The sequence below is a fragment of the Salvelinus fontinalis genome, chromosome 1 (assembly GCF_029448725.1).
Source record: "Salvelinus fontinalis isolate EN_2023a chromosome 1, ASM2944872v1, whole genome shotgun sequence".
Classification (NCBI taxonomy): domain Eukaryota; kingdom Metazoa; phylum Chordata; class Actinopteri; order Salmoniformes; family Salmonidae; genus Salvelinus; species Salvelinus fontinalis.
Genome location: NC_074665.1, coordinates 18,450,486 through 18,478,485, shown reverse-complemented (window position 1 = coordinate 18,478,485; position 28,000 = coordinate 18,450,486). Strand labels below are relative to the sequence as shown.

Sequence of the window (28,000 nt, the reverse complement as noted above, 5' to 3'; positions counted from 1 at the left end):
TTCTATTCCAAAACGGTAGGGGGCATCTGTCAAGCAAATTGCGTCGAGCTTCACGCTGAAAGGGACAAGAGCAAGAGTGGAAGCGCTAGGTGAGTGTCACGACCAGTCCAGCAAACTGTGATGGTTAATTTGTTTTTGTAAATCATTTAAAAGTTCTAATTACAAATACATGGATCAATACAACACATTTCACAAGGTGTCCTGCTAGTGGGAATGTCTTTCTACAAAGTAACGACTGTAATTCAGGCACGAGGCTGCATGCTAACTGGAGGTCAAAGCTATCAAAATGAAGTCAAGGTTTCGGTTTTGTAACATGCAAAGTGAAACTACTATCTAGCTAGTCTTTTCACAGTTTCGATGATTGTCAAACACTTTTTAGATATAGACTTAAAATAACACCAATTCCATCATCAGGTATGTAGGTCATATCATATTACTAGCTAGCTGACAACTGTCAAATGCTGTGTCAAGTTGGACGCAACAGTACAGAGATTTTTAGCCGGCATTGTTAGCTTGCCAGTGTTGTGACAGCTAACATGATGACATATGGCTAACTGCTAACAATATTTATAGGATGGACATGAACATGTGATCTTAACTAGCTAAACAGGATTGAGTGTACATTTTTAAGAACTGATGTAATTTCTCAGCTAATGTCTAAGCCTATTTTCAATTAGGATTTTCTGAATTTAAGTGGAATTCACACATTGTTCTTGTTGGATAAGAGTGCAGCACTTGTATAGCAGTTAAGCTATGTTGTTCATTTTCAACTGTGATCAAGTTTTGAGAATGTCATTTTGTTTTCCATCCCCCAGTCATCTAAGAAGATGGTGTTGAAGGAGATTCCAACTGAAAGTATTGCCCAGCCCTTGGGCCGGAATGAAGTCTTTAGTTTACTCTTCCGACTGACCATATTTGGTGCAGTCACTTACTTCACCATAAAGTGGATGGTTGATGCCATTGATCCCACAAGGAAACAGAAAATGGAAGCACAGAAACAGGTGAAGTTTTCAATAGACAGTAGCCAAGTTTGACCTGTTTGCTTCTGAGCGTTTTCTGTGGATATCAATCATGTTTGTTGGGACTGTATTGTACTGTACAAAGCTAGGTAGATGGCTATTGACATGCGGTTTTTTTCAGGCAGAGAAACTCATGAAGCAGATCGGTGTGCAGAATGTCAAGCTCTCAGAGTATGAGATGAGCATTGCAGCACATCTGGTGGACCCGTTGACCATGCAGGTAAGAGAGCGGCTTAAATACACCATTGCTTGAACCCAACTATTACAAGCGTTGGTTTTTCCATTTATATTTTGTGGTTGGACGTTAGCACATTGGGTGCACCGGTTGGTGTCACCTCGTTAGTCAGTATGTGTTGAACCTGTGCTGGCTTGGCTTGTCATCTCGTTAGTCAGAAGGCGTTTCATCTGTGCTGGTACAGGGGATATTTGAGTGCGGGTGCTCCAGTTACCTTGAGAGATGTGGAGGGTTAACACCTTTAGTTGGCGCTCCCTCTATGATTTCTAAGAAACTGTCCTTTATCTGTTCTTCCCTGTTAGTTTTGCTCCACCTTTTGGTTTAATTCCTGTCTACGTTTGGGGTGGGTTTTAATTCTGTTTGCCTCTTCTTGGGCAAATTTAGTGGCCGCTCATGGTGGGTCTCTTGTAGGTCCCAGTTGGTGGTGTTAGTCAACTTTCAGTGGACAACATGACGAGTTTCTTTCAGATCCACTTCTAGAACCCCACCTGTTTTGGTTGTCAGTAACTCTTTGTTAGTTCCCCCTTCTGTTTGAGTTACACTTTTTGGTGTCTTGCTGGGTAACAACATTCCAACAGAAACAAATATGAAGGAAACACTACATAAAGTGTCTTAAGGTTGTTGGAACAGCTTCAAAACAGCCAATGAGCCTTGGAATAGATTCTACAAGTGTCTGGAATGCTTTTGGAGGGATACGACACCATTCTTCCACAAGAAATGCCAATTGTTTTTGGTGTTTTGTTAATGGTGGTGGAAAACACTGAGGCGCTGCTCCAGAATCTCCCTTAAGTGTTTAATTGGTTTGAGGTCTGTGACTGACGCACACACACCCTTTAAACCCCTGTGTGCCTTTGAGACCCCTCTTTCAAAGTCACAGATCTCTTCTAGCCATGGTAGCCAAAATAATGGGCAACTGGGCATTTTTATACATTTACATTTACATTTAAGTCATTTAGCAGACGCTCTTATCCAGAGCGACTTACAAATTATGACCCTATTAACTCAGGATCCACACCTACAGTGCATTTGGAAAGTATTCAGACCCCTTTTCCTACATTGTTATATTACAGCCTTATTAAAAAATGTATTACATTTCCCCCCCCCCAATCTACACACACTACCCCATAATGACAAAGCAAAACCGGGTTTTTAGAAATTTCAGCAAATGTATTGAAGCACCTTTGGAAGCGATTACATCCTTGAGTCTTCTTGGGTATGATGCTACAAGCTTGGCACACCTGTATTTGGGGAGTTTCTCCAATTCTTCTCTGCGGATGCTCTCAAGCTCTGTCAGGTTGGATGGGGAGTGTCGCTGCACAGCTATTTTCAGGTATCTCCAGAGATGTTTAAGTCTGGGCTCTGGCTGGGCCACTCAAGGACATTGAGACTTGTCCCGAAGCCACTCCTGCATTGTCTTGGCTGTGTGCTTAGGTTTCTTGTCTTGGCTGTGTGCTTAGGTTTGTTGTCCTGTTGGAAGGGGAATCTTTGCCCCAGTCTGAGGTCCTGAGCGCTCTGGAGCAGGTTTTCATCAAGGATCTCTCTGTACTTTGCTCCACTCATCTTTCCCTCGATCCTGACTAGTCTAAGTCCCTAACGCTGGAAAAACATCCCCACAGCATGATGCTGCCACCACTGTGGGGATGGTGCCAGGTTTCCTCCAGACGTGATGCTTGGCATTCAGGCCAAAGAGTTTAATCTTGGTTTCATCAGACCAGAGAATCTTGTTTCTCATGGTCTGAGAGTCTTTAGGTTCCTTTTGGCAAACTCCAAGCGGGCTGTCATGTGCCTTTTACAGAGGAGTGGCTTCCGTCTGGCCACTCTACCATAAAGGCCTGATTGGTGGAGTGCTGCACAGATGCGAGAACCTTCCAGAAGGACAACCATTTCCACAGAGGAACTCTGGAGCTCTGTCAGAGTGCCCATCGGGTTCTTGGTCACTTCCCTGACCAAGGCCCTTCTTCCCCGATTGCTCAGTTCGGCCGGGCGTCCAGCTCTAGGAAGAGTCTTAGTGGTTCCAAACTTCCATTTAAGAATGATGGAGGCCTTGGGGACCTTCAATGCTGCAGAAATGTTTTGGTACCCTTCCCCAGATCTGTGCCTCGACGCAATCCTGTCTCGGAGCTCTACGGACAATTCCTTCGACCTCATGGATTGGTTTTTGCTCTGACATGCACTGTCAACTGTGGAACCTGATATAGACAGGTGTGTGTGTGCCTTTCCAAATCATGTCCAATCAATGGAATTACCACAATTACCACAGATGGACTCCAATCAAGTTGTAAAAACATCTCAAGGATGATCAATGGAAACAGGATGCAGCCTGAGCTCAATTTCGAGTCTCATAGCAAAGGGTTTGAATACTTATGTAATTTTTATAATTTGCCAAAATGTCAACCTGTTTTCGCCTCAATTTGTGTGTAGATTGATTTATTTTTATTTTTATCCATTTTAGAATAAGGCTGTAACGTAACAAAATGTGGAAAACGTTAAAGGGTCTGAATACTTTCCAAATGCACTGTATGTGGAAGCACCTGCTTACAATATACTTAATCCCTCATTTACTCAAGTTTTTCCTTTATTTTGGTAGTCACCTGTATGTCTGTTCTACATAACTAACTGATGTGATGCTCTCTCTACAGATCACATGGAGTGATATTGCTGGCCTAGATGAAGTCATCACTGAGCTGAAAGACACTGTCATACTTCCCATCCAGAAGAGACACCTGTTCAAGGGATCCAGACTGCTTCAGCCACCAAAAGGTGAGTCTCTTGTTTTCATACAAGATTTGCTTATTGAGACCAGTGCAAAAGCCTAGATAGACACAATGCATATAAAGGTTCAACAGGACCGCCTTCAGTCTTTAGCCACTCCTCTTACCCCTGTCATTATGATAACAGGTGTGCTGCTGTACGGACCACCTGGCTGTGGGAAGACGCTGATCGCCAAAGCAACTGCCAAAGATGCTGGTTTCCGCTTCATCAACCTGCAGCCTTCCACCCTCACAGACAAGTGGTATGGAGAGTCCCAGAAACTGGCTTCTGCCGTCTTCTCTCTAGCCATTAAGCTTCAGCCCTCAATCATCTTCATAGATGAGATTGGTAAATGCTTATTTTACCATTTATCTTTAACAGATGCTATACAGTGCTTTAAATCTTGTTTGGGTACTTCAGCTAAGCCAGTTATGTTGTCATCATCCCCGGATCCTGTAATGTTCTGTTCCAGACTCTTTCCTCAGAAGCCGTTCCAGCTCTGACCACGAGGCCACAGCCATGATGAAGGCTCAGTTCATGAGCTTGTGGGATGGGCTTGAGACGGACTATAACTGCCAGGTGGGTCCATTATGAAGGAAGAGCAAAAAGGTGCGACAGGTCCGCACTCCAAAAGATGTTGCGTAAAGCTTATTAATTTCACTGCATCAGGGATAGCGTACACAGACGTTAAGGTTTTGCAGCATTTGTTGTGTTGGTAATTAAATACATTGATCATCATGTGACTCCTGTTTGGTTGAGTCTCTCTCAACTGCCTCTCACCTTTTCCTCATGTAGGTCATCATTATGGGGGCCACTAATCGTCCACAGGATCTCGACTCCGCCATTCTGAGGAGAATGCCCACAAGATTTCACGTAAATCAGCCTGTGAGTCTATTCACAAACTGTACACGTTTTTCAGTATATACACAGTACTATGAACATGGTTGTGACGGTCCTGGAATTTTGGATGATTGTAATTGGCCAGACAAATGACCACTGTCTCCGTAATAATTGTTCAAATAGCAAAATCTGGTCTTGGCTGCATGTGCTACCATAGAATGAATAGAACAAATGTCGCCATTCAAGTCAATAATGGCATAATAGGTGGACTGGCCGCCATTGTGAGTGTACTCATAGGAGCAAAGCAGGAAGTGTACCCATCAATATGTGCTGTAATTTGTTGATTCAATTCAATTGGCATGACAAAAAATACATTACATTGCATGAGCCACATCAGTTTACATCATTGAAATGAACATTCTATATTACCATGGGAATTATTGCGTCACAATAGTAGGCAGCCATTGCGAGTGTACCCATGAGTAGGGCTGTGGCGGGCACGAAATTTCGTCAGTTGGTGATGGTCAAGAAAATAACTGTCTGTCTCACGGTGATTGACCGTTAATTAACAAACACATTTAGCATCTCCTGGCTTCCACACACAGCCTACAAGCCACTGATGCCGACCTTTTGGAACAGTTCGCTTTTTTAAAAAGTCTAATAAATCCATGTAATATAGCCTACACCTTCAAAATAAATCCATTATTTATTTTAGACAAGTCTCAAAGAAGCATGATATGAAGAAAATGTAGTCTATTTCAGAAGAACAAAATGGCATACTCTGAGTTGTCTTGTTAGGTCCAGATCTGGCTATGCCATATGGCTCTGGGCTACACTAGTTAATTTAGCAGACAAGATTTGCTTAGAATTCCGTGGCATTATTTTATAGTATGAAGAATACAATTGAACAAGCGAAATAAAATGTTAAGGATATTTTCTCCAAACGATTTGAGGGAGTGCGCACATGCAGCTATTCTGTGTTGAGCAGTTAACAAAGAAATAGGTATTCTTATATGCTTAATTTAGAGTTATTCATGTAACTTTAGTTGTTCTACAAACTTTGGGCAATATGTTTTGATTTTTAATACATTGTAAGGCTCTAATGACTAATGATTTGTAAAAAGTTGCTTGAAAGGCATGAGCTCTGCTTTGTTTTCTGTGCAGGCTTTGAACACTACATCAGTCACTCATTCACAATTTGACAAGCACTTGATAATGCCTAGAATTTCACGGCGGCATCCCGTTTGTGTGGCCGTAATGCACCCTAAAACAATCCATGCCTTTTGCGGCTCGTGGCTGTTGTGCCCTTCTCCTGGAGTGCTGTGCGCTCCATCACGTGATTGGGTCTTTCTCACAGGCTACAAGTGAAGACAGACACATCGGGGACGCAACTGCATGCATCCTTATCCAATTCTTAGGTGCATATTGAAGATATTGGATGAACTGTCCACATTTTACATTTCGTCAGCCAACAAGATGTAGGCCTAACGAACAGAAAAAGCACTAGCCTATGTCAATCTACTATCCCCCATAGTATAGAAGTCGACCTATTCTGTACGAGAAATAAATATTCCAAACATAGTCTGGGATAGTTGTGGGATGCAATAGATCCCAAATTAATACAACCATTAGCATAAAAAAAAAAAATGTTTACGCAATGTGGCTGATTCAACAGATCAGAAAGTTTAGCTTAATGTTGAGAAACAATTTCTTCACATAAGCGCAGCAATGTGCACACTGCAGTAGGCTAGAAGCGCGAATGTTCCCTTAGTGGAAAACACCATTATCAAAAGTGACCACAAATGTGATTATGCATGTAATGGTTCTATAATACAGGTGTATTTTTAAGGTGATCTTTATGGTATTTTTACGTCCGGTGAACAGGTCAGGATTCCATAGCCACAGGCAGAATAGTTGAAACTGGAGCAGCAGCACGACCAGGTGGACTGGGGACAGCTAGGAGGCCAGGTAGTCCTGAGGTATGGGCTCAGGTCCTCCGAGAGGAGAGAGAGAGAATTAGATTGAGCATACTTAAATTCACACAGGATACCGTATAAGACAGGATAATTACACCAGATTTAACAGACTGACCCTAGCCCCCCCCGACACACAAACTATTGCACCATAGATACTGGAGGCTGAGACGAGGGGTTGGGAAAACACTGTGGCCCCGTCTGACAATACAGGGCAAACAGCCCCACACCACTAGAGGGATGTCTGTAAACCACCAACTTACTACCCTGAGACAAGGCTGAGTATAGCTCACGAAGATCTCCCCCATGGCACGAACCTATGGGTGTGCCAACCCGAACTGGAAGATCACGTCAGTGACTCAACCCACTCAAGTGCGGCACCGCTCTTAGGGACGAAATGGAAGAGCACCAGTAAGACAGTGACTCAGCCCCTGTAATAGGGTCAGAGGCAGAGAATCCCAGTGAAGAGAAGGGGACCGGCCAGGGAGACATTCGCACCCCTGGTCCAGACTACACTCAATCATAGAACCTACTGAAGAGATTAGTCTTCAGTAAAGACAAAAGTTGAGACCGAGTCTGCGTCTCTCACATGGACCATTCCATAAAAATTGAGCTCTATAGGAGAAAGCCCTGCCTCCAGCTGTTTGCTTAGAAATTTTAGGGACATGACCAAATCGGAGAGATGGGTAGGAGTAAAACCTTGAAATCAGCCCTAGCCTTAACAGGAAGCTAGAGGCTAGCACTGGAGTAATATGATCACATCTTTTGGTTCTAGTCAAGATTCTAGCAGCCGTGTTTAGCACTAACTGAAGTTTATTTAGTGCTTTATCCGGGTAGCTGGAAAGTAGAGCATTGCAGTAGTGACAAAAGCATGGATTAGTTTTTCTGCATAATTCTTGGATTTAAAGTTTCAGATTTTTGCAGTGTTACAAAGATGTATGCCAGTTAAGTTCTACACCCCTTGTTAAGCGGAGTAATGTGCTTAATTTTAAAAGTTATTTGGCTCCTTTAGTTGTGATACAAACCTGTTAAAACGTATAGGCCTATGGGCTAGGCTAAATGAGGTGTGCGACTATGATTTTGAAATGGACACAAAAAAGGCATTGTTTCTATTGCTGTGAATCGTGAAAATATATAATTCACAAGTGATAGGCTAATATTGTCACCTGTCAGTTTTCTTGATTTAATCTTGTTTTTACATATACTAAATAATATATGTGGTGGTAAAACAGTCACCACAACAGCCCTACCCGTGAGTTTACCAGTTCGATTGCCATAGTTAGAGGTGCCAAGCCCATTCTATTCATTGTTTGCTACAACACCTTGCTTGTTTCAGCAAGGGGCAACACAGTTTCATCATGTTGTTTAGAGTCCATGTTATCGCAGAAACGGACTCAACAGTACGAATGCCAGCCGTCCTGTCTTCAGTCAGCTGTTCGCCCTGGCCTCCCCAAAAATATATAGATATTATGACGGTTATTTACTTTTCATGACGGTCTTCATCCATAACCGTCAGTAACACGGTTATATGGTAATTGAGCCAGCCCTAACTATGGTTATTTATGCAGTACAATGAGATTACCTGAAATGTATTACATTCCTGCTAAAAACTATTATTGTCTTGCAGAATCGCATGCAGAGGGAAGAAATCTTGAAACTCATATTGAAAAATGAAAATGTAAGTTTTACATGGTAATTAAATTACACAATTATACATTTGTCTGTGTTTCCACTAAACTTCCCCATGCATTTTCTAGGTGGATCCCAGTGTTGACTTTGTTGACATGGCGAAGGAGACTGACGGATTCTCAGGAAGTGATCTCCGAGAGATGTGTCGGGATGCTGCCCTGTTATGTGTGCGGGATTTTGTCCATAACACCCATGCCGATGAAAGGTACCACACCCCTCTGACTGCGTTTACTATAAGGAATTTGTGTCAATTCAAATCTGGTATCAGGACAAAATGTGATTGAGTCACCGAATATACTTTAAGTATTTTTATTAAACTCAAGCGATAAATGGTAAATGCAATTTTTTGTATATACGGGTTCACTGTACCACCCCGCAGGGTAGAACAGGGAACTGGCAGGATGTAAGTAAACAGCTGTTCTTATACTGTGACAGACTAGTTCCAACCCGTCTGTTGGCCTATCACAGTAGAGGCTGAGCGTGGTTTAAACTCTGCTCAGCCTATCGCCGGCGCTCAGGCTAGTCCCAGCCTCTTGGCGCTCTTTGGTGTCCCGGCGCTGTTGCTGTGTAGATTATGCTCCCTCACCCCAGAGACTGAGGTCAGACAGCTCTGCAACATTGTCTGAGCTATTTGCACCTCCATACAAAGCACACTGTTCTCGCTCAAGGCTAACCACAGCTTCCCAGTATTCTTATCTGGGGCTAACTGTTACTTCCAGCACACACACACACAGACACCCAGGCGCCCAAACACAGACACCCAGGCGTCCAGGCCAACAGTTGCTAATATTCAATCACGTGATGTAGTATTGGGTTATAGTGCAATAAACACAAATCCTAACATTCCACAGGCAGCCCAATTCTGCCCGTATAAACACATACTTCTTGAGACCTAACTTGATCTCCCAATACCAATGTCTTTACATTGGCTTTTCATATGAGCATTAGTAGTGATTAGTGATTTTCACACTATTAGAGTGCCTTTTGTAGTTACCAGCAAGATACTGACCTTGTCTTTGTCTCCAGGATCCAGGATCAAATCCGGTCCATCAATCAGGACGACATGCAGTCTGCCAGGCAGAAGATGAGGAAGTCGAAGTCGGCAGACGGACAGACGGTTCTGATTCATTCTACTCTGGATTGAGTCTTAACATGCAAAGGAGAACTATTAAGCGCCTGGATATGCTTTCCTTATTATTTTCTATGTATGTAGAGTACTTACTGGTGGAGAGAACTTGAAGAGATATACATAAGTGTAATGTCTATCATAACATCACTTTGTAACGTCTTAGCTCATTTGTTATTTTAAGAACATTTAGTTCAATGCATTCAACATGAAATATTTCTGTCAAAATGCTATTTGTTATGTGGAAGTTAGGCGTTACATGATACTTATGTTGGCATTAGTGTCTTATGTATCTGGCCAATCAAGGCCTCACTGAAACTGGCTCTGAGACTGCAAAATATGGGCACAGCCATGGATCCTTTCAGGTTTGATAGTACATAATCGCCTCCCTATTACTTATGACACGCAGCAATATTGACTTAGCCTTGGGCTTTTATCTGAACATCACATGTTGCTTCTTTTGGTACTGTATGTTTAGGGCTGTGTTTCTTCAGGAAATCTGTTTATCGAACTAGTGTAACATCTGTAATAAAATTTGCCACTGTCATCGTTCAACTATTAGCTAATTGTACATTGAGTGGTTCTCAGAATTATGAATTAGATCACAAGTTTTATCAGAACAATTCAACTCCTATTTGAAAGTGAATTATCACTGTGGATGTTGTGAAGAGAGCATGGTACCAGATGCAAAGAGACATGGCCTTCCATTTCCTCATAGTAATTTACTTCAATATCATGAGCTGCTTATGTTAAGGTGTGTACTTCGGTTTTTAAAACTTCAATATATCAGGAAACCTGCATTGTGCTTTCAAATCCTTTATGCCCTGGTCTCCAGCCCAGGATTCATTTACAGTAGAATCTAATAACTGCTTTTGGTGATTGTCATGTCTTATAGTTTCTGTTTATCCCTTGTGATGACCAGGATGCTTAATGGTTGTTTATTTCTACATGGCAAACTTCCAGTATCTACTACATGCAACAGCCATTGCAATCTATTGAATGTGTGATTGACAAGTTTTCTATGGACGTTTTGGGGGGTTGGGATTGGTGGAACTTTGGTTTAGGTAAAATTCTTGCTTTGCTTTTTATATTGACAAATTATTTTTTAGAATTTGTTTTACCCTGAATTCTGGGTATCTGCTAAAATAAATTACACCAATGTTGTTCGTAATCATTTATTTGCTTGAAACTTCCTGATATAAAAAGGCTAGATGCAGTATAAGAACATTTAGAAATTAGGTACCATGGCATCACTAGATAAATAGTTTCATTCATTACACAGGGATAGCTAAAACCCCTTCCACTCAACTACATATTCTCACAGCTTCAAAAACATACATTTTAAGTTACTAGCTTGGAAGTAAAGATACATAGGTAACAAAAGTGATCTGTTAAAACATTCATATTGATTTCTTCACAACTCTGACTTCCAACTTTTTTTTTTACACTGCTTACAGATTTATTTTGACCCACACATCAAACTAGATCATTTCCGGTTTACATGATATTCAGTTTAGTAAAAAAAAAAAAAAAAAAAAAAACTCAGGCATGCATTTCATTAATGCCTAGATGTCTACAGTACTTGATATAAAATAGAGAAGCTTAAGATGTGTCTGTTAGACCCAAGGTGTGCGTGTTCATTCGTCCTTCTGCAGGGAGCTGTAGTACTCTGTGAGGACCTTCCAGGCCTTATTGGCCATGAAACCATCCGGGGGGTTCTCTCCGCTGCGTGCCATCCTCCTCATCTTGGTCCCAGATATGAACTCAAATTCCTGGTGTCTGGAAAGGAAGGTAAGACAAAGTGTGTGAAGCAGCTTGACTCAATCTCTCAGTTACTTTTTGACATTGTAGGGAAGTTTTTCCTCAGCCCTAGTTATTGCTTACAACCAGAGCCCAGAGATTTTCCTGGTCAGGCTACATAGTCCGGAAAAACATATGGGCCAAAATATTAGCTGTCAATGTACCTCTCCTTATCATAGAAGTCCATAGATCTTTTAGTCTTGTTGTAGGCAGCCACTCTGAAGGGGATGATCTCTACAGAGGGGAGACCAGGGGCCATGGTGAGGACCTTGGCCCCGTGGGTGGGCTCATACAGGCTCTGCTTGGTCTCAGGGTGAGGCATGCCCGCAGGGTCGCGACCAACGATGTAGAAGTTGGCACCAGCTATCATTCGTGCCCGGCAGTGCCACTGTACCTAACGGGTAGGAAGACAAACACTTGTCTAGTGACTACAGATATGACCTGATTCTACTGAATAAAACAATGCTTAGAAATACATTTTATACAGAGATTAGTGTCCTGGCAACCCATCATTCAGGGCAGTTGGGGCAAAATATATATATATAATAATATACAGTACCAGTCAAAGGTTTGGACACACCTACTCATTCAAGATTTGTTATTTATTTTCACTATTTTCTACATTGTAGAATAATAGTGAAGACATCAAAACTATGAAATAACACATATGGAATCGTGTAGTAACCAAAAAAGTGTTTAACAAATCCCTGTATCCCACCAATGAGCCCATTCGTGGGATACAGCGTTGAGACAAGATTGTAATCACGAAATTGGGGAGAAAAAGGTGGTAAAAAAAATAATATCCCGCTATGCCCTCCGACAAACCATCAAACAGGCAAAGTGTCAATACAGGACTAAGATTGAATCCTACTAGACCGGCTCTGATGCTCGTCGGATGTGGCGGAGCTTGCAAACTATTAGGAACTACAAAGGGAAGCCAGTCGCGAGCTGCCCAGTGACACGAGCCTACCAGACGAGCTAAATTACTTCTATGTGCGTTTTGAGGCAAGAAACACTGAACCACAAAATTCACAAGGCTGCAGGGCAAGACGGATTACCAGGACGTGTACTCCGAGAATGCGCTGACTAACTGGCAAGTGTCTTCACTGCCATTTTCAACCTGACCTTGGCCCGAGTCTGTAATACCTACATGTTTCAAGCAGACCACCATAGTCCCTGTGCCCAAGAACACCAAGGTAACCTACCTAAATGACTACCGACCCGTAGCACTCAGGTCTGTAGCAATGAAGTGCTTTGAATGGCTGGTCATAGCTCACATCAACACCATCATCCCAGAAACCCTAGACCCACTCCAATTTGCATACCGCCCCAAAGGATCCACAGATGACGCAATCTCTACTGCACTCCACACTGCCCTTTCCCACCTGGACAAAAGGAAGACCTACATCAGACTGCTGTTCATTGACTACAGCTCAGTGTTCAACACCATTTTTCCCTCAAAGCTCATCACTAAGCTAAGGACCCTGGGACTAAACACCTCCCTCTGCAACTGGATCCTGGACTTCGTGATGGGCCGCCCCCAGGTGGTAAGGGTAGGCAACAACCCATCTGCCACGCTGATCCTCAACACGGGGCCCCTCAGGGGTGCGTGCTTAGTCCCCTCCTGTACTCATTGTTGACCATGACTGCTTGGTCAAGGACGACTCCAACACCATAATTACGTTTGCCAACGACAAAGGTAGTAAGCCTGATCACCGACAACAATGAGACAGCCTGTAGGGAGGAAATCAGAGACCTTGCAGAGCACAAGGGTTGGTAATCTTTTCTAGTTGCGTAGTGATTGGCTCAGTGTTCTGTTATTCATTGGGACACTATGTTGTCGCAAAATCTTCGGGGAGAGATAGAAAGTTCAAGCCCCCTTGGGTGCTGCCATAGATTTACATTAGAAGTGCCCATCCAAGAAGGCTCAAGGTCATTGGTCTCAGATAAAATTACGTCAAATCACGTGACAGCTAGCAAACAAGTTATCATCATGAATCACATTGACAAATCCTTGTCATATGAAGAGAAATAAAATGTATAGGTGCTCATTGGACATAAACATTACACAACAAGTTGGAAATTGCAAATTCTTCCATGAGTGGTTTGGAAGGAATCAGTGGCTAACTGCAAGCATTGGAAAGCAATCACTATGTTGCTTCCCCTGCCTGCTATTCGGTGGAGAGGGTGTGTGGTCCAAGTCTGCGTTTAAGAGACTCTTTTCCAAGCTATAAAAGGATAAACAGAAAAGTTTGAATACATTGGCCATGCTGTCAAGCCAGCATGAATTCTGCCGCATTCAAAACAACTGGAACTCGTAAATCTCAGACTTCAGTGAGTTCAAGACAACTGGGAACTCTGGAAAAAAATGAGCTCTGACTGGGAAAATACGTTTTGAACGATCATCCAACTCGGAATTCCAAGTTGGGAACTCAGGCCTTTTTCTAGAGCTACGACCTGAAGATCACTGACGTTATTATTCGACCTTGTTTTTTCTGAGTTCCCAGTTGTCTTGAAAGCACCATAAATCCAGAGAATGCCAGACATTGATGACAAAGTTCCAGGACAAAACTTGAAGGACCGCCGCACAACCTTCCTGTTGAAATTGAGCAAAGCACAACGTTGAGTCCAAAAAAAAGAAAAAGATTTACATTATAAAACCGCCACTTGTATCCAGTTAGATTTCACTTACACTGTTTGAACTATCTAAGATGTAGACCAGGGGGAACCATTGCCCTACCTCAGTGGGTCCAGCATACATCATGGGGGAGGGGAATATGGCCACGATGGTGCTGGCTGGGTCCAGTACCCCCTCCTCCAGTACGGCAGCATGCTGTTTTATGCGCCAGTCCAGAGGCACGTCATCGTCTTTGGTCCAGCCTCCCAGCGGGTGAAGCAGCAGGACAGGGTTCTTGTAGCCTCGCTCCAGCAGCCGCCGCTTCGTGTCTTGCATCAGGAGGGCGTGGCCATTGTGGACCGGGTTGCGAAGCTGGAAGGCGAAGATGGCGTCTGGGGGAACGCAAAAAAGGAGGTTCCTTATTAAGTGACTGCTAAGTCTTCTTCATCATCACTGTGTTTTTTCAGCGTTTGCCTTAAGTAGACATTAGCATACACAATACAGCACTAAGAGAGACAGCGGACAGGAAGTGAGAATTAAACAGAATATAATAAGCTATTCACCTGCTTTCATTTCCTTGAACTTTTGTTTCAGTTCTCTTGGAGTGAAGCGGTATTGGTCCAGACCATCGTTCCATTTGATTTGCTCTAGCACCTCCAAATCTCCACCAACCAGCCAATCACCACCCTCCATAACCATCTGTGAGATTTTATCTTTATTTTTAACATTTCTGATTTTTCATTCAAGTATGTTCATGATATTAACAGGGACAGTTCTAAAAGGCAATTCTAACCTTGATGTAAGGATGCTGAGGACATGTGGTTCCCCACTGCCTGGCACAACGCTCTTCCTTCCGATGTTCATAAAACTCAGGGTTGCGGAGAATTGCCACTCTGCAACCTTTGAACTCAAGTGCGAACGCTGCGCAGCCGTCCAGCTTCTCTTTGCTCTCTTTGGAAACGGGCAGGACGATCGGCACAGAGAGGTTGATGTTTCCACCTGCCAACCACATGTCATTCTATGTCACTGACAGAAAAGTCAACAGACCTCTGTTGGCTCATTGTGAGCGCTATTGACTTTATGTGAGGTAGAAGTAGGTGTTGTTACATGTGCATAACATGTCAATAGAACATGATATTACAGACGAACATGGGCCCTATTAAGAACAATCCATTCAATTGATATGAGCATATGCTACATTAAACTGTGTCATCTATGAAGTTATAAAATACCAGTATTACCATCCAGAAGAGTGTTGAAGTGCAGAACCTGCAGGAACTCCCTCTCCCTCATGAAGCCCTTGAGGGGGCTGGCCCAGCCCTCTGCCAGCACCTGCACCCACTGGAGGTCCAGCTACAGGAAATACAGAACAAAACGTCAGTAGGGTGTGGTCCCATCAGGTGTTACCACTCAACATGAAGGGTCAGATTGTGTGTGTCAAACCCCAAAGTGTGCATAGAAGAAGGATTTGTTACCTTGGTGATGCTGACGGTAGGCAGTGTCTTGGCGTCGCTCAGTGCCAAGTCCAGCTTGTTCTCTGGCACAAAGAGCTCAGTCACTTCCTCTGTCACACCAGTGGGCACAATGTTCTACAAAACAAAAGGATCAATGTGATAGTACATTAACAAGTCAATTTCCAATGACTAGGACATTTTCCTCACGGTAGAGATACAATGAGGAATACACCACAGACAGGCGAGGCCCAGCGAGGTCTCAGGGACCATAGATAGACTCACCTGTTCCTTAAGCAGCTCGACCACCTGCTGGATGCACTCATTCGCTGAGATCTGTCCAGTCTTCAGCACAAGATCAGGTGACTCAGGCTTCTCAAAAGGCGAATCAATGCCCGTAAAGCCTAAGGGGATGGGGTCAGGAAACCCGTTAAGGACTTTGTCAATCATTTACACTACTTTAGTGCGGAGTCAATATAGTGCTTTGGCTGTACATTATATAACCCCACTCTTTTTGCTTGTTTAACAGCATGTTAAGTAGTAGACTTTGAAGCCATGTGATCTATACTTGTAAATGTAGCTGTGTGTAATGTACTGTAACAGAACTGCAACACTGGAGGGCAGAGTCAGTCTGATCAGTACCTTTAATCTCTCCAGCACGGGCCTTCTTGTAGAGGCCTTTGACATCCCTGCTCTCACACACCTCCAGGGGAGCATCGACGAACACCTCGAAGAACGGCAGTCCAGATTGTACATGGATCTTTTTGGCTTCTTGCCGGTCCTATGCACAGGAGAAAGAGACTGGGTAGCAAAAATCAACATGTTTGCCATCTTGATTTTAATTCCATAACAAAAAAGAGGTTCTCAAAACCAAATACCAAAGGAAGTGAATGACGTCAGACACAGTATAGCAGCTATACAGGCCAGAGCTCGGATCAATCACAATGGATGACTTAGAGATGCTCCTTTGACAATTTTCCAATTGATTATTTTATATCACTCACCTTAGTGAATGGAGAAATGAAGCTGGTGATGCAGACCAATCCTGCATCTGCAAACAGCTTGGCCACCTCAGCGATGCGCCTGATGTTCTCCTCCCTGTCCACAGAGGTGAAGCCAAGGTTCCTGTTCAGCCCCTGTCTGATGTTATCCCCATCCAGGGAGTAGCAGGGAATACCATGGGACACCAAGTACTCCTCCAGGGCAAAGCCGACGGTTGTCTTTCCGGCACCTGACAAACCTTTAGTCCACAGTGACAGTTTGCAATACATCCATTATCCAACATAACTTATGTGAAACTCTGTGGTCTAGTATTGGAGAGATAAAGAGGGCATTTGCTTACCAGTGAGCCAGACAGTGCAACCTCTGAAGCCCTCTCTGGTGCCCACCACTTGGCCTCGTTTGGACCGGCTCACATGGTGAGCCTGGTACACGACATTAGTGGCCCTCTGAAGGTCCTGGAACCACAGAGAGATTGCACGATTGCACATCTGCACATTCCTAATTGAGCTATTAGCACAGGACAGTTGCCTTAGGGGTTTGCAACTGATCACAGTATTTTAGTCAGCTGAGAAACACTGAACTGTGCTGTAATTTGTAGTGATAGCTTGATAATGAGTGACTGGAGTCCTCTGCAAGACATGTATACTTTCCCATTTGTTTGAATGCCAAGCAGAACAATCCGTCTGAAAGCCATTCCTCTCAGTTTACAGCTCATCGGGTCATCATTAGAAGTAAAACCGCAGAGCAGTTCAATTCCCGTCCTGGAGAGTCGAAACACTTCTGGTTTTGGTTTCTACCTGGTAGTTAATTGCACTTACCTGGTGTCCCGGGTCTGAATCAGTCCCTGATTAGAAGGAGAGGATGAAAACCAGAAGTGTTTTGGCCCTCCAGGACTGACATTGAAGAGCCCTGTGTAAAAGGGATTTGACTACTGATCAGGCACATACAGATATTAGAAAGATAAACCCTAACCCAGGGAAGCTTTAATTGTACAGATCATCTAGATACAACAAGGTATACTCATGTCACTCTAGCCTCTTCTAATAAGTCCTTGTCCAGCCTGCCTAATTGCATCTTTGTGGCTTCCCATACTGTGTGGTGTGTAGGCGGACCAGGTTGGTGGGGGCTGCAGAGGGACAGGGGGAAACAAACAGTCCTATTCATTCATACAGTCCTGCAGTGTGGCAATCAGGCCCAATGCTCGCTGGTTGGAACCCCTCAAAGGCCAGGCTGTGCCTCTCCCAGGCCTGCCCAGACACGTGAGATCTGAGCTTCATTCATTAGTGACTCTCATAGTGGCTCACTGTTACTGTAGCCTCGCTCCAGCAGACCTAACTCCTCAATGAGCCCTTGTTGTTAGGGACATGGATAAACTTAATTAAAACCAGTCCAACTGGAACAACTTGGTTCACTGTTTAGAGAGGCCATAAGACAGATCCAAATGTATAGCCTAGATACCATCACTAAATATGTCACAAGCCTTAATAACATCTCAGCTATTTGAAATTGTGAAGCACATCATACACTATCATATAGTAAGACTTATAATACATTCTATTCAATAAACGACATGTTATTATAAAATATCTATAGGGCTATAAAATGCAAATACTGTAAAGAACATCGGTGGAATATTATATAATGTGGCCGTATAATCTACCTATTGTTATAACTAGAAAAGTAATTGATTGGCCAAGAATCAGTTTTGCATTGCAGTGATTTCCCGAGAAGTGGTCAGTCAATCCACAGGTCTACTGAACCCCCAACGCTGATTTGTGGCTGAAACTGACTGGGTCACTTTCTTGTGTAGACCACTAACTAAAAACAGGTAAGAATGATTCTTCTATGCTATATTTTTCTATACACAACTGGTGAAAAAGGGGAGATAAGGTAATTGTGTTTAACATAGAACATTCCTACAGAACTTTCAGTTTAGAAATAATGCTAGCTATAGAATAACTTTCGACTCTGCTCCAATGCATCTCTTTCGGTGCCCTACATGTTTAGATAGAAAAAAAGTTATCCAATTTGATATACTGTCTGCCCACCACCCACAGATCCGAATGAAATAAGTAACGTAACATACCAAAAGTCAAACATAATGACATAGCCTACCGTTCTTTGTTTTTTTATCCCAGACATCGCCACTTCTTCTGAAACGTTTTAGTTTGGTGACCTAATAATTTATATGTTGGTAACGATTAAGCTATATTCCCTTCTAAAAAAACGAGTTTATGTGATTTATCGGAAATAAATCTGACGGGAGACGTCCAATGAAGATTTCTAATCCGACACGTAGCATATTCATAGCCCTGCCTTTTTCGTGCCCACTCAATTTCACAGAACGTCAGAGCCACGACATTACACTGGGTTGAGCTAAAGAAGTGCAAAACCATGAAATCGGAGAAAGCATTAATGGCATTTGAAGATTTATGATATTTGAAGATAATCATTAAAAAAGCATATTTTAATTTACAAATAATCACTGTTTGTCATGGAACATTTTAACGTTATTTGAGAATTTACTGATTTTGAAATGGGTTGATAAATTTGTATTTGATACAGAATAAAATGTCAAAAGAAAACAAACTCAAGGCATTTACTTTAATCTGAAATATTTCAACGCAAATTATATGACAATGTAGAAAATAATCAAGTAAAGTTGTTCACAAAGCAGTCCCATTAATGTTTGAAACAAAAAAGGCACATTTTGGAATTAATTTTTCAAAAAATGAGTACAAATATAAAATCACAAACTACTCATATTATTGAGCAAAAAAATATATATAATAACATTGCAAAGGGTCATTTTCAGCAAGGAAACACAACGCATATACAGTGAGCTTCAACAGTATTGGGACAGTAGCAAGGTTTCCATCCAATTGAGACAGATTTATGAGAATATTCTAAAATCCACATAAAAACAAATAAGCGCCTTTTCCCTCCAGATGTGTTTATCAAATTGACTTGTTGCAGATAAATGGCTGTGCGTGATGACGTAGTGCACATAAAACAAAATTGCTGTTAAATTGCCACGTACCAAATAAAAAAAAACAACGTTAAAATGGGTTTCCGTCACATTTTCAACTCTACGGGTCGTTCTTACCAAAACAATGAGTTATTAGCGAGTGTAGCCAGTATTGGCACGTGCTGCACGGTGTTGGCTCGAACGCACTATAATTAACAAAATAGATCATTTCGTATTTGTCAAACAGTAGAGCATAGATTATCATGTCACCAGAATAAGACCCTCGATATTTATTTGAAAGGCGCATCAAGCTCATCGCCTTGCATTTTCATCACCCTGTGAAGTCCATAAAGTGTTCATCTGTAACCTAATAAACTGCATGCTTTACCGAAGTCATAGTGGGAGGACCACACAACGTTGTCGCGTGACTCCCAAGTTAACTTCGATATGGTTATATCAATATTTGCGCATAAAATCGTTTCCACCGACTTTTCTCGTATAAATAATCTTACCGGGACAAAAATATCCCACCTTGTCTAGGGTATTTTGTTTGGTCGACATTTGTTAAGTTTACCTAAAAATGTTGTTTCCATTAGGCCTGTCATTACATGTTTTATCCGACATGTGCTGTACTTAAAAAAAAAAAGGTTGGATGGAAACCTGGTTAGTGACATGTTTTGATACAATGACTATGAGGTTAAAGTGGAGACTGTCATTTTTTTTTTTTTTTTAGAAATGACCATTTAGAAATTACAGCACTTTTTTTTTTTAACTTAGTCCCATTTTAGGAGACCAAAAGTATTGGCACAAATTCACTTATGTGTATTAAAGTAGTCAAAGGTTTAGTATTTGGTCTCATATTCCAAGCATGCAATGATCAAATCAAATTTTATTGGTCACATACACATGGTTAGCAGATGTTATTGCAAGTGTAGCAAAATGCTTGTGCAATGATTACATCAGGCTTGTGACTACAAACCTGTTGAATGCATTTGCTTTTTGGTTGTGTTTCAGATTATTTTGTGCCCAATAGAAATTAATGGTAAATTATGTATTGTGTCAATTTGGAGACACTTTTATTGTAAATAAGAATAAGATGTTTGTAAACACTTCCACATTAATGTGGATGCTACCATGACAATGGATAGTCCTGAAAAATTATGAGTGAGACAGAAGCATAAATATCATACCCAAGACATGATAACCTCACCATTACAATAAAACTGGGAAGGTTAGCATTTGTAGAAGTGTTTATGAACAATTTCTAAAATGGTTAACCTGATATGGATGAAAATACCCTAATTAAAATCTGACAGTCCACACTAACCTCAGTCATTGAATCACTTCAAATCCCAAATGGTGTTCCCCCCCCCAAAAAAGGTGCTGTAATTTCTAAACACTTCACCTGATATGGATGAAAATACTGTCAAATTAAAGCTGACAGTCTGCACTTTAACCTCAATCATTGTATGAGTTAAAATCCAAAATGCTGGAGAACAGAGCCAAAAATAACAAAAATGTCAACGTCCTAATACTTGAATAGCTCACTGTATCCAGTGGCAGACATAATTCTATAAAGTGTTTCTTTCTGCTTTTGGAAAATGCATACTGTATGCCAACAAAGGCACCTGAAAAATATGTTATAATATAAATCAATACAAAATTGTGAAATTACATAAATATAAAGCTCCCACGCCTCTTTTAGAGTGCTCAATGAACACCCTGGATTCTGACCCTGGAAAAGAATGCAATCATAATTCATATGCTAAAGTCAGGTAGCCTAGTGGTTAGAGCGTTGGACTAGTAACCGAAAGGTTGCAAGCGTTGGACTAGTAACTAAAAGGTTGGAAGATCGAATCCCCGAGCTGACAAGGTAAAAATCTGTCGTTCTGCCCCTGAACAAGGCAGTTAACCCACTGTTCCTAGGCCGTCATTGAAAATAAGAATGTTCTTAACCGACTTGCCTAGTTAAATAAAAGGCCAAGAAAAAAAAGTGACACCTAAAAAAAGGGTGTACCTGTAAACGCCATCTGTGAAACGTGTATATCTGTAAAACCTGACTTGAATACTTAAAAAAGGCTAGACCATTAACAAAGGAACTGCTTTGGCCAAAACCGTTAAAACCCCTCTCTTGCATGACACAGACATTTGAATCCTCCAACCCCTGTAGAGAGAGCCCTTTACGTTCACACGCCCCAAGCTCACAACTCAGAGTTGGGTCTGGACAGCTCGCACTCCTTTTCAAAATTGCAGCCTTGCAGCAGCTCTCTGTAGGTCTCTCTGACCGTATCGTAGAGTGGAGCCTGGTGCATTATGTCAGGGAAGTTCTGAGGTGTCTCGTTGAGGAGGAACTGTAGCCGGAGTCCTTCGCTGCAGTCATACAGCACAAAGAGCAGGTTGGCTGCGTAAGGCACAATGCGGCTGGTACGGAAGGTGCGGCCATTTTGCACGTCAAAGTTGTCAGCAGTCAGGGCCGTCTCGTCTCTGAAGAAGCCCATGAGGGCCAACAGGGGCAGGAGGGTCTCGGCATGACCCACCTGGATGCTCACAGCCTCAGATACATGCCCAAACCTGAACAAAAAAAAGTGTGACAATACACAGTTCAAAAATCATGATAATAACCAGCCACACGGGCTCCCGAGTAGTGCAGTGGTCTAAGGCACTGCGTCTCAGTGCAAGAGGTGACACTACAGTTCCTGGTTCGAATCCAGGCTGAATCACATCCGGTCTCGATTGCCGCACAATTGGCCCAGTGTTGTCCGGGTTTGCACGTTGTGTTACAGATTGAATTTAAAATGGATTCAATTGAGATTGTGTCACTGATCTACACGCAATACCCCACAACGTAAAAGTGGAATTCCAACACAATAATGTCACGGAGTACCACTTCATATTTTAAAGCATGGTGGTGGCTGCATCATGTTATAGGTATTCTTGTCATCGGCAAGGACTAATGAGTTTTTTGGGGATAAAAAGAAATGGAATAGAGCTAAGCACAGGCAAAATCCTAGAGAAAACCTGGTTGTCTGCTTTCCAACAGAAACAGGAAAACAAATTAAACTTTCAGCAAAACAATAACCTAAAACAAGGCCAAATATACAGTCGTGGCCAAAAGTTGAGAATGACACAAATATGAATTTTCATAAAGTCTGCTGCCTCAGTTTGTATGATGGCCATTTGCATATACTCCAGAATGTTATGAAGAGTGATCAGATGAATTGCAAAGTCCCTCTTTGCCATGCAAATGAACTGAATCTCAAAAACATTTCCACTGCATTTCAGCCCTGCCACAAAGGGACCAGCTGACATGTCAGTGATTCTCTCGTTAACACAGGTGTGAGTGTTGATGAGGACAAGGCTGGAGATCACTCTGTCATGCTGATTGAGTTCAAATAACAGAATGGAAGCTTCAAAAGGAGGGTGGTGCTTCGAATCATTGTTCTTCCTCTGTCAATCATGGTTACCTGCAAGGAAACATGTGCTGTCATCATTGCTTTGCACAAAAAGGGCTTCACAGGCAAGGATATTGCTTCCAGTAAGATTGCACCTAAAACAACCATTTATCGGATGATTAAGAACTTCAAGGAGAGCGGTTCAATAGTTGTGAAGAAGGCTTCAGGGTGACCAAGACAGTCCAGCAAGAGACAGGACCGTCTCCTAAAGTTGATTCAGCTGCGGGATCAGGGCACCACCAGTAGAGCTTGCTCAGTAATGGCAGCAGGCAGGTGTGAGTGCATCTGCACGCACAGTGAGGCAAAGACTTTTGGAGGATGGCCTGATGTCAAGGGCAGCAAAGAAGCCACTTCTCTCCAGGAAAAACATTAGGAACAGACTGATATTCTGCAAAAGGAACAGGGATTGGACTGCTGAGGACTGAGGTAAAGTCATGTTCTCTGATTAATCCCCCTTCCGATTGTTTGGGGTATCCGGAAAAAAGCTTGTCCGGAGAAGACAAGGTGAGTGCTACCATCAGTCCTGTGTCATGCAAACAGTAAAGCATCCTGAGACCATTCATGTGTGGGGTTGCTTCTCAGCCAAGTGGGCTCACTCACAATTTTGCCTAAGAACACAGCCATGAATAAAGAATGGTACCAACACATCCTCTGAGAGCAACTTCTCCCAACCATCCAGGAACAGTTTGGTGACGAACAATGCCTTTTCCAGCATGATGGAGCATCTTGCCATAAGGCAAAAGTGATAACTAAGTGGCTCAGGGAACAAAACATCGGTATTTTGGGTCCATGGCCAGGAAACTCCCCAGACCTTAATCCCAATGAGAATTTGTGGTCAATCCCCAAGAGGCAGGTGGACAAACAAAACCCCACAAATTCGGACAAAATCCAAGCATTGATTATGAAAGAATGGGCTGCCATCAGTCAGGATGTGGCCCGGAAGTTAATTGACAGCATGCCAGGGCGGATTGCAGAGGTCTTGAAAAAGAAGGGTCAACACTGCAAATATTGACTCTTCGCATCAACTTCATGTAATTGTTAATAAAAGCCTTTGACACGTGTGAAATGCTTGTAATTATACTTCAGTATTCCATAGTAACATCTGACAAAAATATCTAAAGACACTGAAGCAGCAAACTTTGTGAAAATTAATATTTGTGCCATTCTCAAAACTTTTGGCCACGACTGTACACTGGAGTTGCTTACTAAGACAACATTGAATGTTCCTGTGTGGCCAAGTTACAGTTTTTACTTAAAATTGGCTTTAAAAATCTATGGCAAGACTGTGGCAATGATCAACAACCAACTTGAGAGCTTGAAGAATTTTTTAAAGTTAGAATGTGCACATTTTGTGCAATCCAAGTGAGCAAATCTCTTAGACTTATCCAGAAATACACACCGCTGTAATCGCTGGCAAAGGTGATTCTAACATGTATTGACTGAGGGGGTTGAATACTTATGTAACCATGATCTAGATATACAAACGTTAGAATTTTTCTTCCATTTTGACAGAGTACTTTGTGTAGATCATTGACAATGAAATCCATTTTAATCCCACTTTGTAACAACACAATGTGGAAAAAGTCAAGGGGTGTCAATACTTTCTGAAGGAACTGTAAGAACTTGTCCAAGTTACATGATTATGGTGGACAATAAAATTAATGTGGACTGTGGTTTAACTTTACAACCAACTCACCTGATCTCACGAGCAGCCTGATCAAGACGATTGAACAGGTCATGAAAGAGATTGCAACTGGACTTGCGGTTGATATCATGACCATAGCCCCTCTTCCAGTACTGTTTCAGGTCATTTTTGTACTCCAGCACCTGAAAAGGCACAGGTGATTGCATTAATGAACATTTGATCTTTATGGCAGAACTGGGTTCTTCATTGTTTGTGGCAGAGGCAATAGCGCTCCCATGATGTTGTGTACATACTTGGGCGTCAGTCTCATCAAACAGGTTGCACCAGGCAGAGTTCAAAGATTTGATGGCAAACTCATATGAGCACAGGAAGAATGCAGATCTGGTGACAAAAAAAAGGAGGATTAGTGAACAAATGTAACTGGCACAATAGGATAGTAAGTTTCAGCTGTAACATGATTAACTCCCTCCACTACACAAAGTGGCAAAGATTTGGAACCAAACAACCTGGTGTGATGCGATTGTATGGCACTTGCAGCTGGTCAGCCATCTTCATCTGCACTCTTTTCATCTCTGCTGAGGCCTTGAAGAGGTGGACCTCTTCCAGGGCAGTTTGGTTGTTCTCTACGTCCTCAACAAATTTCTGACACTGGTCAAAGAACCTCATCAACTCATCGTTGATTTTGTGGCTGGGTCCAACTTCTGCAACAAGACAAAAACAGAATACAATAAGTCCAAACATTGTACATTGTCTCAGATCTCACCCCCAACAAATCCCCCTCAGCTGTAACAATAGTAATCAGTGTGAGAGTGAATATCATTCAAGGAATAGCAAAACGACAAAACTAGCTAGCCTTGCTGTACAAACAAACTCCCCTGTCACTTTCCAAAGGTTGAGTAGGCCCTCTTGAAATGCTACAATGCTGTCCACGCATCTGTGTTTAGAGCTAGTGATGAAACGGATACGGTGGGCTCTGAGGTTTTCCTCGGATATCAGAGATGGAAACAGTGTTGCCAACCTGACAGCCAGATGCCTATGGTCATCTCGGCCCTTCTCCACAAGCTTGCCATCCATGTCGTCAGTGTACCACATTTCCCACTTGGTTTTGATATCCTTCAGCCATTTATCAGTATTCATTGCCTCGTTTAGAACAAGGTCGTAAAGCCGTTGCATAATTTTTATATTTTTGGTCGATGGATATCGTGTACCATGTCGAATAATAGCGGTCACATGAATAGCCGTGCTATTGGTACATACTGGTTTTAAAATGGATTTGTTTACCGAGAGAATGTCATTAATGAGATAACGGTTAACCTCCTCATATCTGCCTTTCGTTCCAAAATGATTTGCAATCGCAGGTATGTTTGAATTGACGTTAGCAGTTGCAACTGAGCAGTATGAAAACCTGGTCAAAGCAAGACTAAATGTCATGAACAACAAACTTTGTTTAGATAACGCAGTTGTCATTTCGTCAAATTAGTTGAGGTAGGAACAATTGATTATTTAACTACTAAACTAAGTTAGCTAAGCTATCGCATTGTTTCCTGCTTTGTTGTTGTTTTGCTGCGAACTTTGAACACAAAAAACGGAGCTCCACCAGCCGGCCAACCGTAATATATCGCTGCGTTTTCATATGCGACGAGGCCCACACTAAAACCAGATGTTTAACCAGATGCATACATCTGATGCATCCGCTTGGCGTTTGTACCCACCACCAAATATGGTGATGAGAGGAAGCCCAGTGGCCGGCATTGGGAGAAGATGTTATTTATTTTTTAATCTATGAAACATTTAATGTCAATACAGTTCTTTCAAAAACTAGAATATGTTACTAACATAGTAGGCAAGTTTCGTAGACTTTACCCTTTGCCAAAGTTTCTACAAATCGCAGTGTCTAGGAGTGCAAGGGCAAATTGAGTTATTTTGCACAGGCGTACTTCAGAGTATGCGTTGCCTAACGTAAATATATTCTAGAACGCGCCAATAGGATCTCGCTAACTCATGCTTGGCTCTGCCGACTATGATTCATTTTGTCCCATTGGAAACAGGCGGTGGTCCCTGTTTAGTTCTAAAAAAATATTTGGTAAAACCCTGGATCAATGACCTTTTTAGAAATTGGACAGAAATCAAGATTATTAAACAAAAGTTGTTCAGGGATGAAGGAAATCAAAACAATATTCAAAAAGCAGCCATGTGGTTTCAACATCATTCTTTAAGAGTTTATGGCGTACGACAACTAATGTTGTATTGTCGCCACGACGGGGACTCAACCATATTGAACCTTTTCCAGTACATGGCACACTGCCGTTATGCACACGACTCTTTGTTGCAGTAAGAAAGCCATTGCCATCTGCGTCCATTCAACATAAATCTAGTATGTTTTTATTACTTCTAATGTTTTTTTGTGGTTCTCATATACTTACAATTATGTTTGGATTCTTGTTTGAACAGTCGCTAAGATTATATTTGGTTGTGTTTGCAAAATAACTATTTTGGATGCAGCGGTTGTTAGCTAGAATGCTAACGCTCGTTGATAAAGGCTATAGCAAAAGCTAGCCAAAGATCCATTTTACTGGTTGATGTATGCAGTCGATTTGCGATGACGAACATTTTATTGAGTAAGACATTCATACGAGCCTTAAAATACAATTATAATCCAAAAGTAGTGTGAAATGCAGTCATAAACAACATGTAATTATAGGCTTTTTTTTGCTGGCGTTCTACAAGAACTCCCAGTTGTTCTGCCACCAACTTGCGTGCATCGCCCTGGTTTGGAAATGTTTGTAAACACAGAAAGGGCTCTATACCTTAGTGGATTCAATGTCATTGAGTTGATTACCCCCAGTCTTCAAATTATGTAGACAATATCATATACATAGAAAAATCCTAAATGTCCCTGGTCTGTCAGGAACGTAGAATAAAAATATGATTACTCTTACTCAGCCAGTTGGTCCCTCAGCTGGTTGAAATTTGAGAGAAAATATACACAGGAAATTATTATTAAACCAACTTCAAAACCTAGGTCCACACACATGCTGCTTTTAGACAGCCAGCCCAATTCTGACCTTTTAGTTTTTCATTGTTTTTCACTGATCTGATTGGCCTTTTGACCAATCAGATCAGCCCCCAGAAAAGATAAAGTGGTATTGGTCAAAATACCAATTTGTGGAAAAAATATCAGAATTGTTCAGCCTGTCTAAACACAGCCTATGTGTGTGTGGCAATCAATATGTGTTTTGCTCTTGCACATGAGCTATTCATAGTATACGATGTCTTGCAGGTTTTTACATGATTTTGCGCATGTGCCAGGTGATAGAAATTTCAACTTCAGTACTGGCGCTCTTAAAGGTCGAGTAAACAATACTTTCCTGTGGATATTTTCTCTCAACTTTCGACCAGCTGAAGGACCAAAACTACAGACAATCGGCAGAG

The 28,000-nt window shown here is 42.0% G+C and overlaps 3 protein-coding genes and 1 pseudogene across 6 annotated transcripts in view; 2 read left to right on the top strand and 2 right to left on the bottom strand.

The window, feature by feature from the left end:
• The first annotated feature begins 1 nt into the window (after position 1).
• LOC129828495 (outer mitochondrial transmembrane helix translocase-like) lies at positions 2–10,804 on the top strand. 2 transcript variants are annotated; one of them, XM_055889547.1, is made up of 10 exons: positions 2–89; positions 816–1,001; positions 1,141–1,239; positions 3,894–4,014; positions 4,153–4,353; positions 4,478–4,584; positions 4,801–4,890; positions 8,446–8,496; positions 8,576–8,712; positions 9,534–10,804. In XM_055889547.1, exons 2-10 carry the CDS (start codon positions 828–830, stop codon positions 9,649–9,651), a joined length of 1,098 nt encoding a protein of 365 aa, XP_055745522.1. In that variant the 5' UTR covers positions 2–89; positions 816–827; the 3' UTR covers positions 9,652–10,804. The 2 variants fall into 2 exon arrangements, with proteins under 2 accessions (XP_055745522.1, XP_055745602.1); XM_055889627.1 differs by lacking the exon at positions 2–89 and adding an exon at positions 119–414.
• On the bottom strand, positions 10,795–18,853 carry papss2b (3'-phosphoadenosine 5'-phosphosulfate synthase 2b). 2 transcript variants are annotated; one of them, XM_055889002.1, is made up of 12 exons: positions 18,619–18,853; positions 16,844–17,412; positions 16,506–16,741; positions 16,144–16,282; positions 15,787–15,905; positions 15,526–15,639; positions 15,292–15,403; positions 14,844–15,049; positions 14,614–14,749; positions 14,174–14,442; positions 11,598–11,827; positions 10,795–11,412 (listed from the first exon to the last, which is right to left on the bottom strand). In XM_055889002.1, exons 2-12 carry the CDS (start codon positions 16,989–16,991, stop codon positions 11,271–11,273), a joined length of 1,851 nt encoding a protein of 616 aa, XP_055744977.1. In that variant the 5' UTR covers positions 16,992–17,412; positions 18,619–18,853; the 3' UTR covers positions 10,795–11,270. The 2 variants fall into 2 exon arrangements, with proteins under 2 accessions (XP_055744977.1, XP_055745060.1); XM_055889085.1 differs by having other exon boundaries at positions 16,844–16,958; positions 18,619–18,852.
• Positions 17,844–28,000, top strand: part of LOC129828058 (phosphatidylcholine:ceramide cholinephosphotransferase 1-like) — a 52,497-nt gene continuing 42,340 nt past the window's right edge. Inside the window, exon 1 of one of the 2 annotated variants that reach the window (XM_055889482.1) lies at positions 17,844–18,331. The gene's annotated coding sequence lies outside the window, so the exon portion shown is untranslated. Of the gene's footprint in view, positions 18,332–27,798; position 28,000 lie in introns of those variants that run through there. The other variant, XM_055889465.1, reaches the window with a different exon arrangement.
• LOC129828626 (multiple inositol polyphosphate phosphatase 1-like) lies at positions 19,094–26,211 on the bottom strand (annotated as a pseudogene).

What these genes read in the sequence shown, in the direction of transcription:
- LOC129828495 (XM_055889547.1), top strand. Translation starts at nt 828, where the DNA reads ATGGTGTTGAAGGAGATTCCAACTGAAAGTATTGCCCAGCCCTTGGGC. An exon ending in TGGACCCGTTGACCATGCAG is followed by an intron (nt 1,240 to 3,893) that starts GTAAGAGAGCGG and finishes CTCTCTCTACAG; the next exon opens with ATCACATGGAGTGATATTGC. An exon ending in GATTTCACGTAAATCAGCCT is followed by an intron (nt 4,891 to 8,445) that starts GTGAGTCTATTC and finishes ATTGTCTTGCAG; the next exon opens with AATCGCATGCAGAGGGAAGA.
- papss2b (XM_055889002.1), bottom strand. Translation starts at nt 16,991, where the DNA reads ATGTGCAATCGTGCAATCTCTCTGTGGTTCCAGGACCTTCAGAGGGCC. An exon ending in CCGTGCTGGAGAGATTAAAG is followed by an intron (nt 15,906 to 16,143) that starts GTACTGATCAGA and finishes CCATCCCCTTAG; the next exon opens with GCTTTACGGGCATTGATTCG. An exon ending in GACTTCTATGATAAGGAGAG is followed by an intron (nt 11,413 to 11,597) that starts GTACATTGACAG and finishes CTTCCTTTCCAG; the next exon opens with ACACCAGGAATTTGAGTTCA.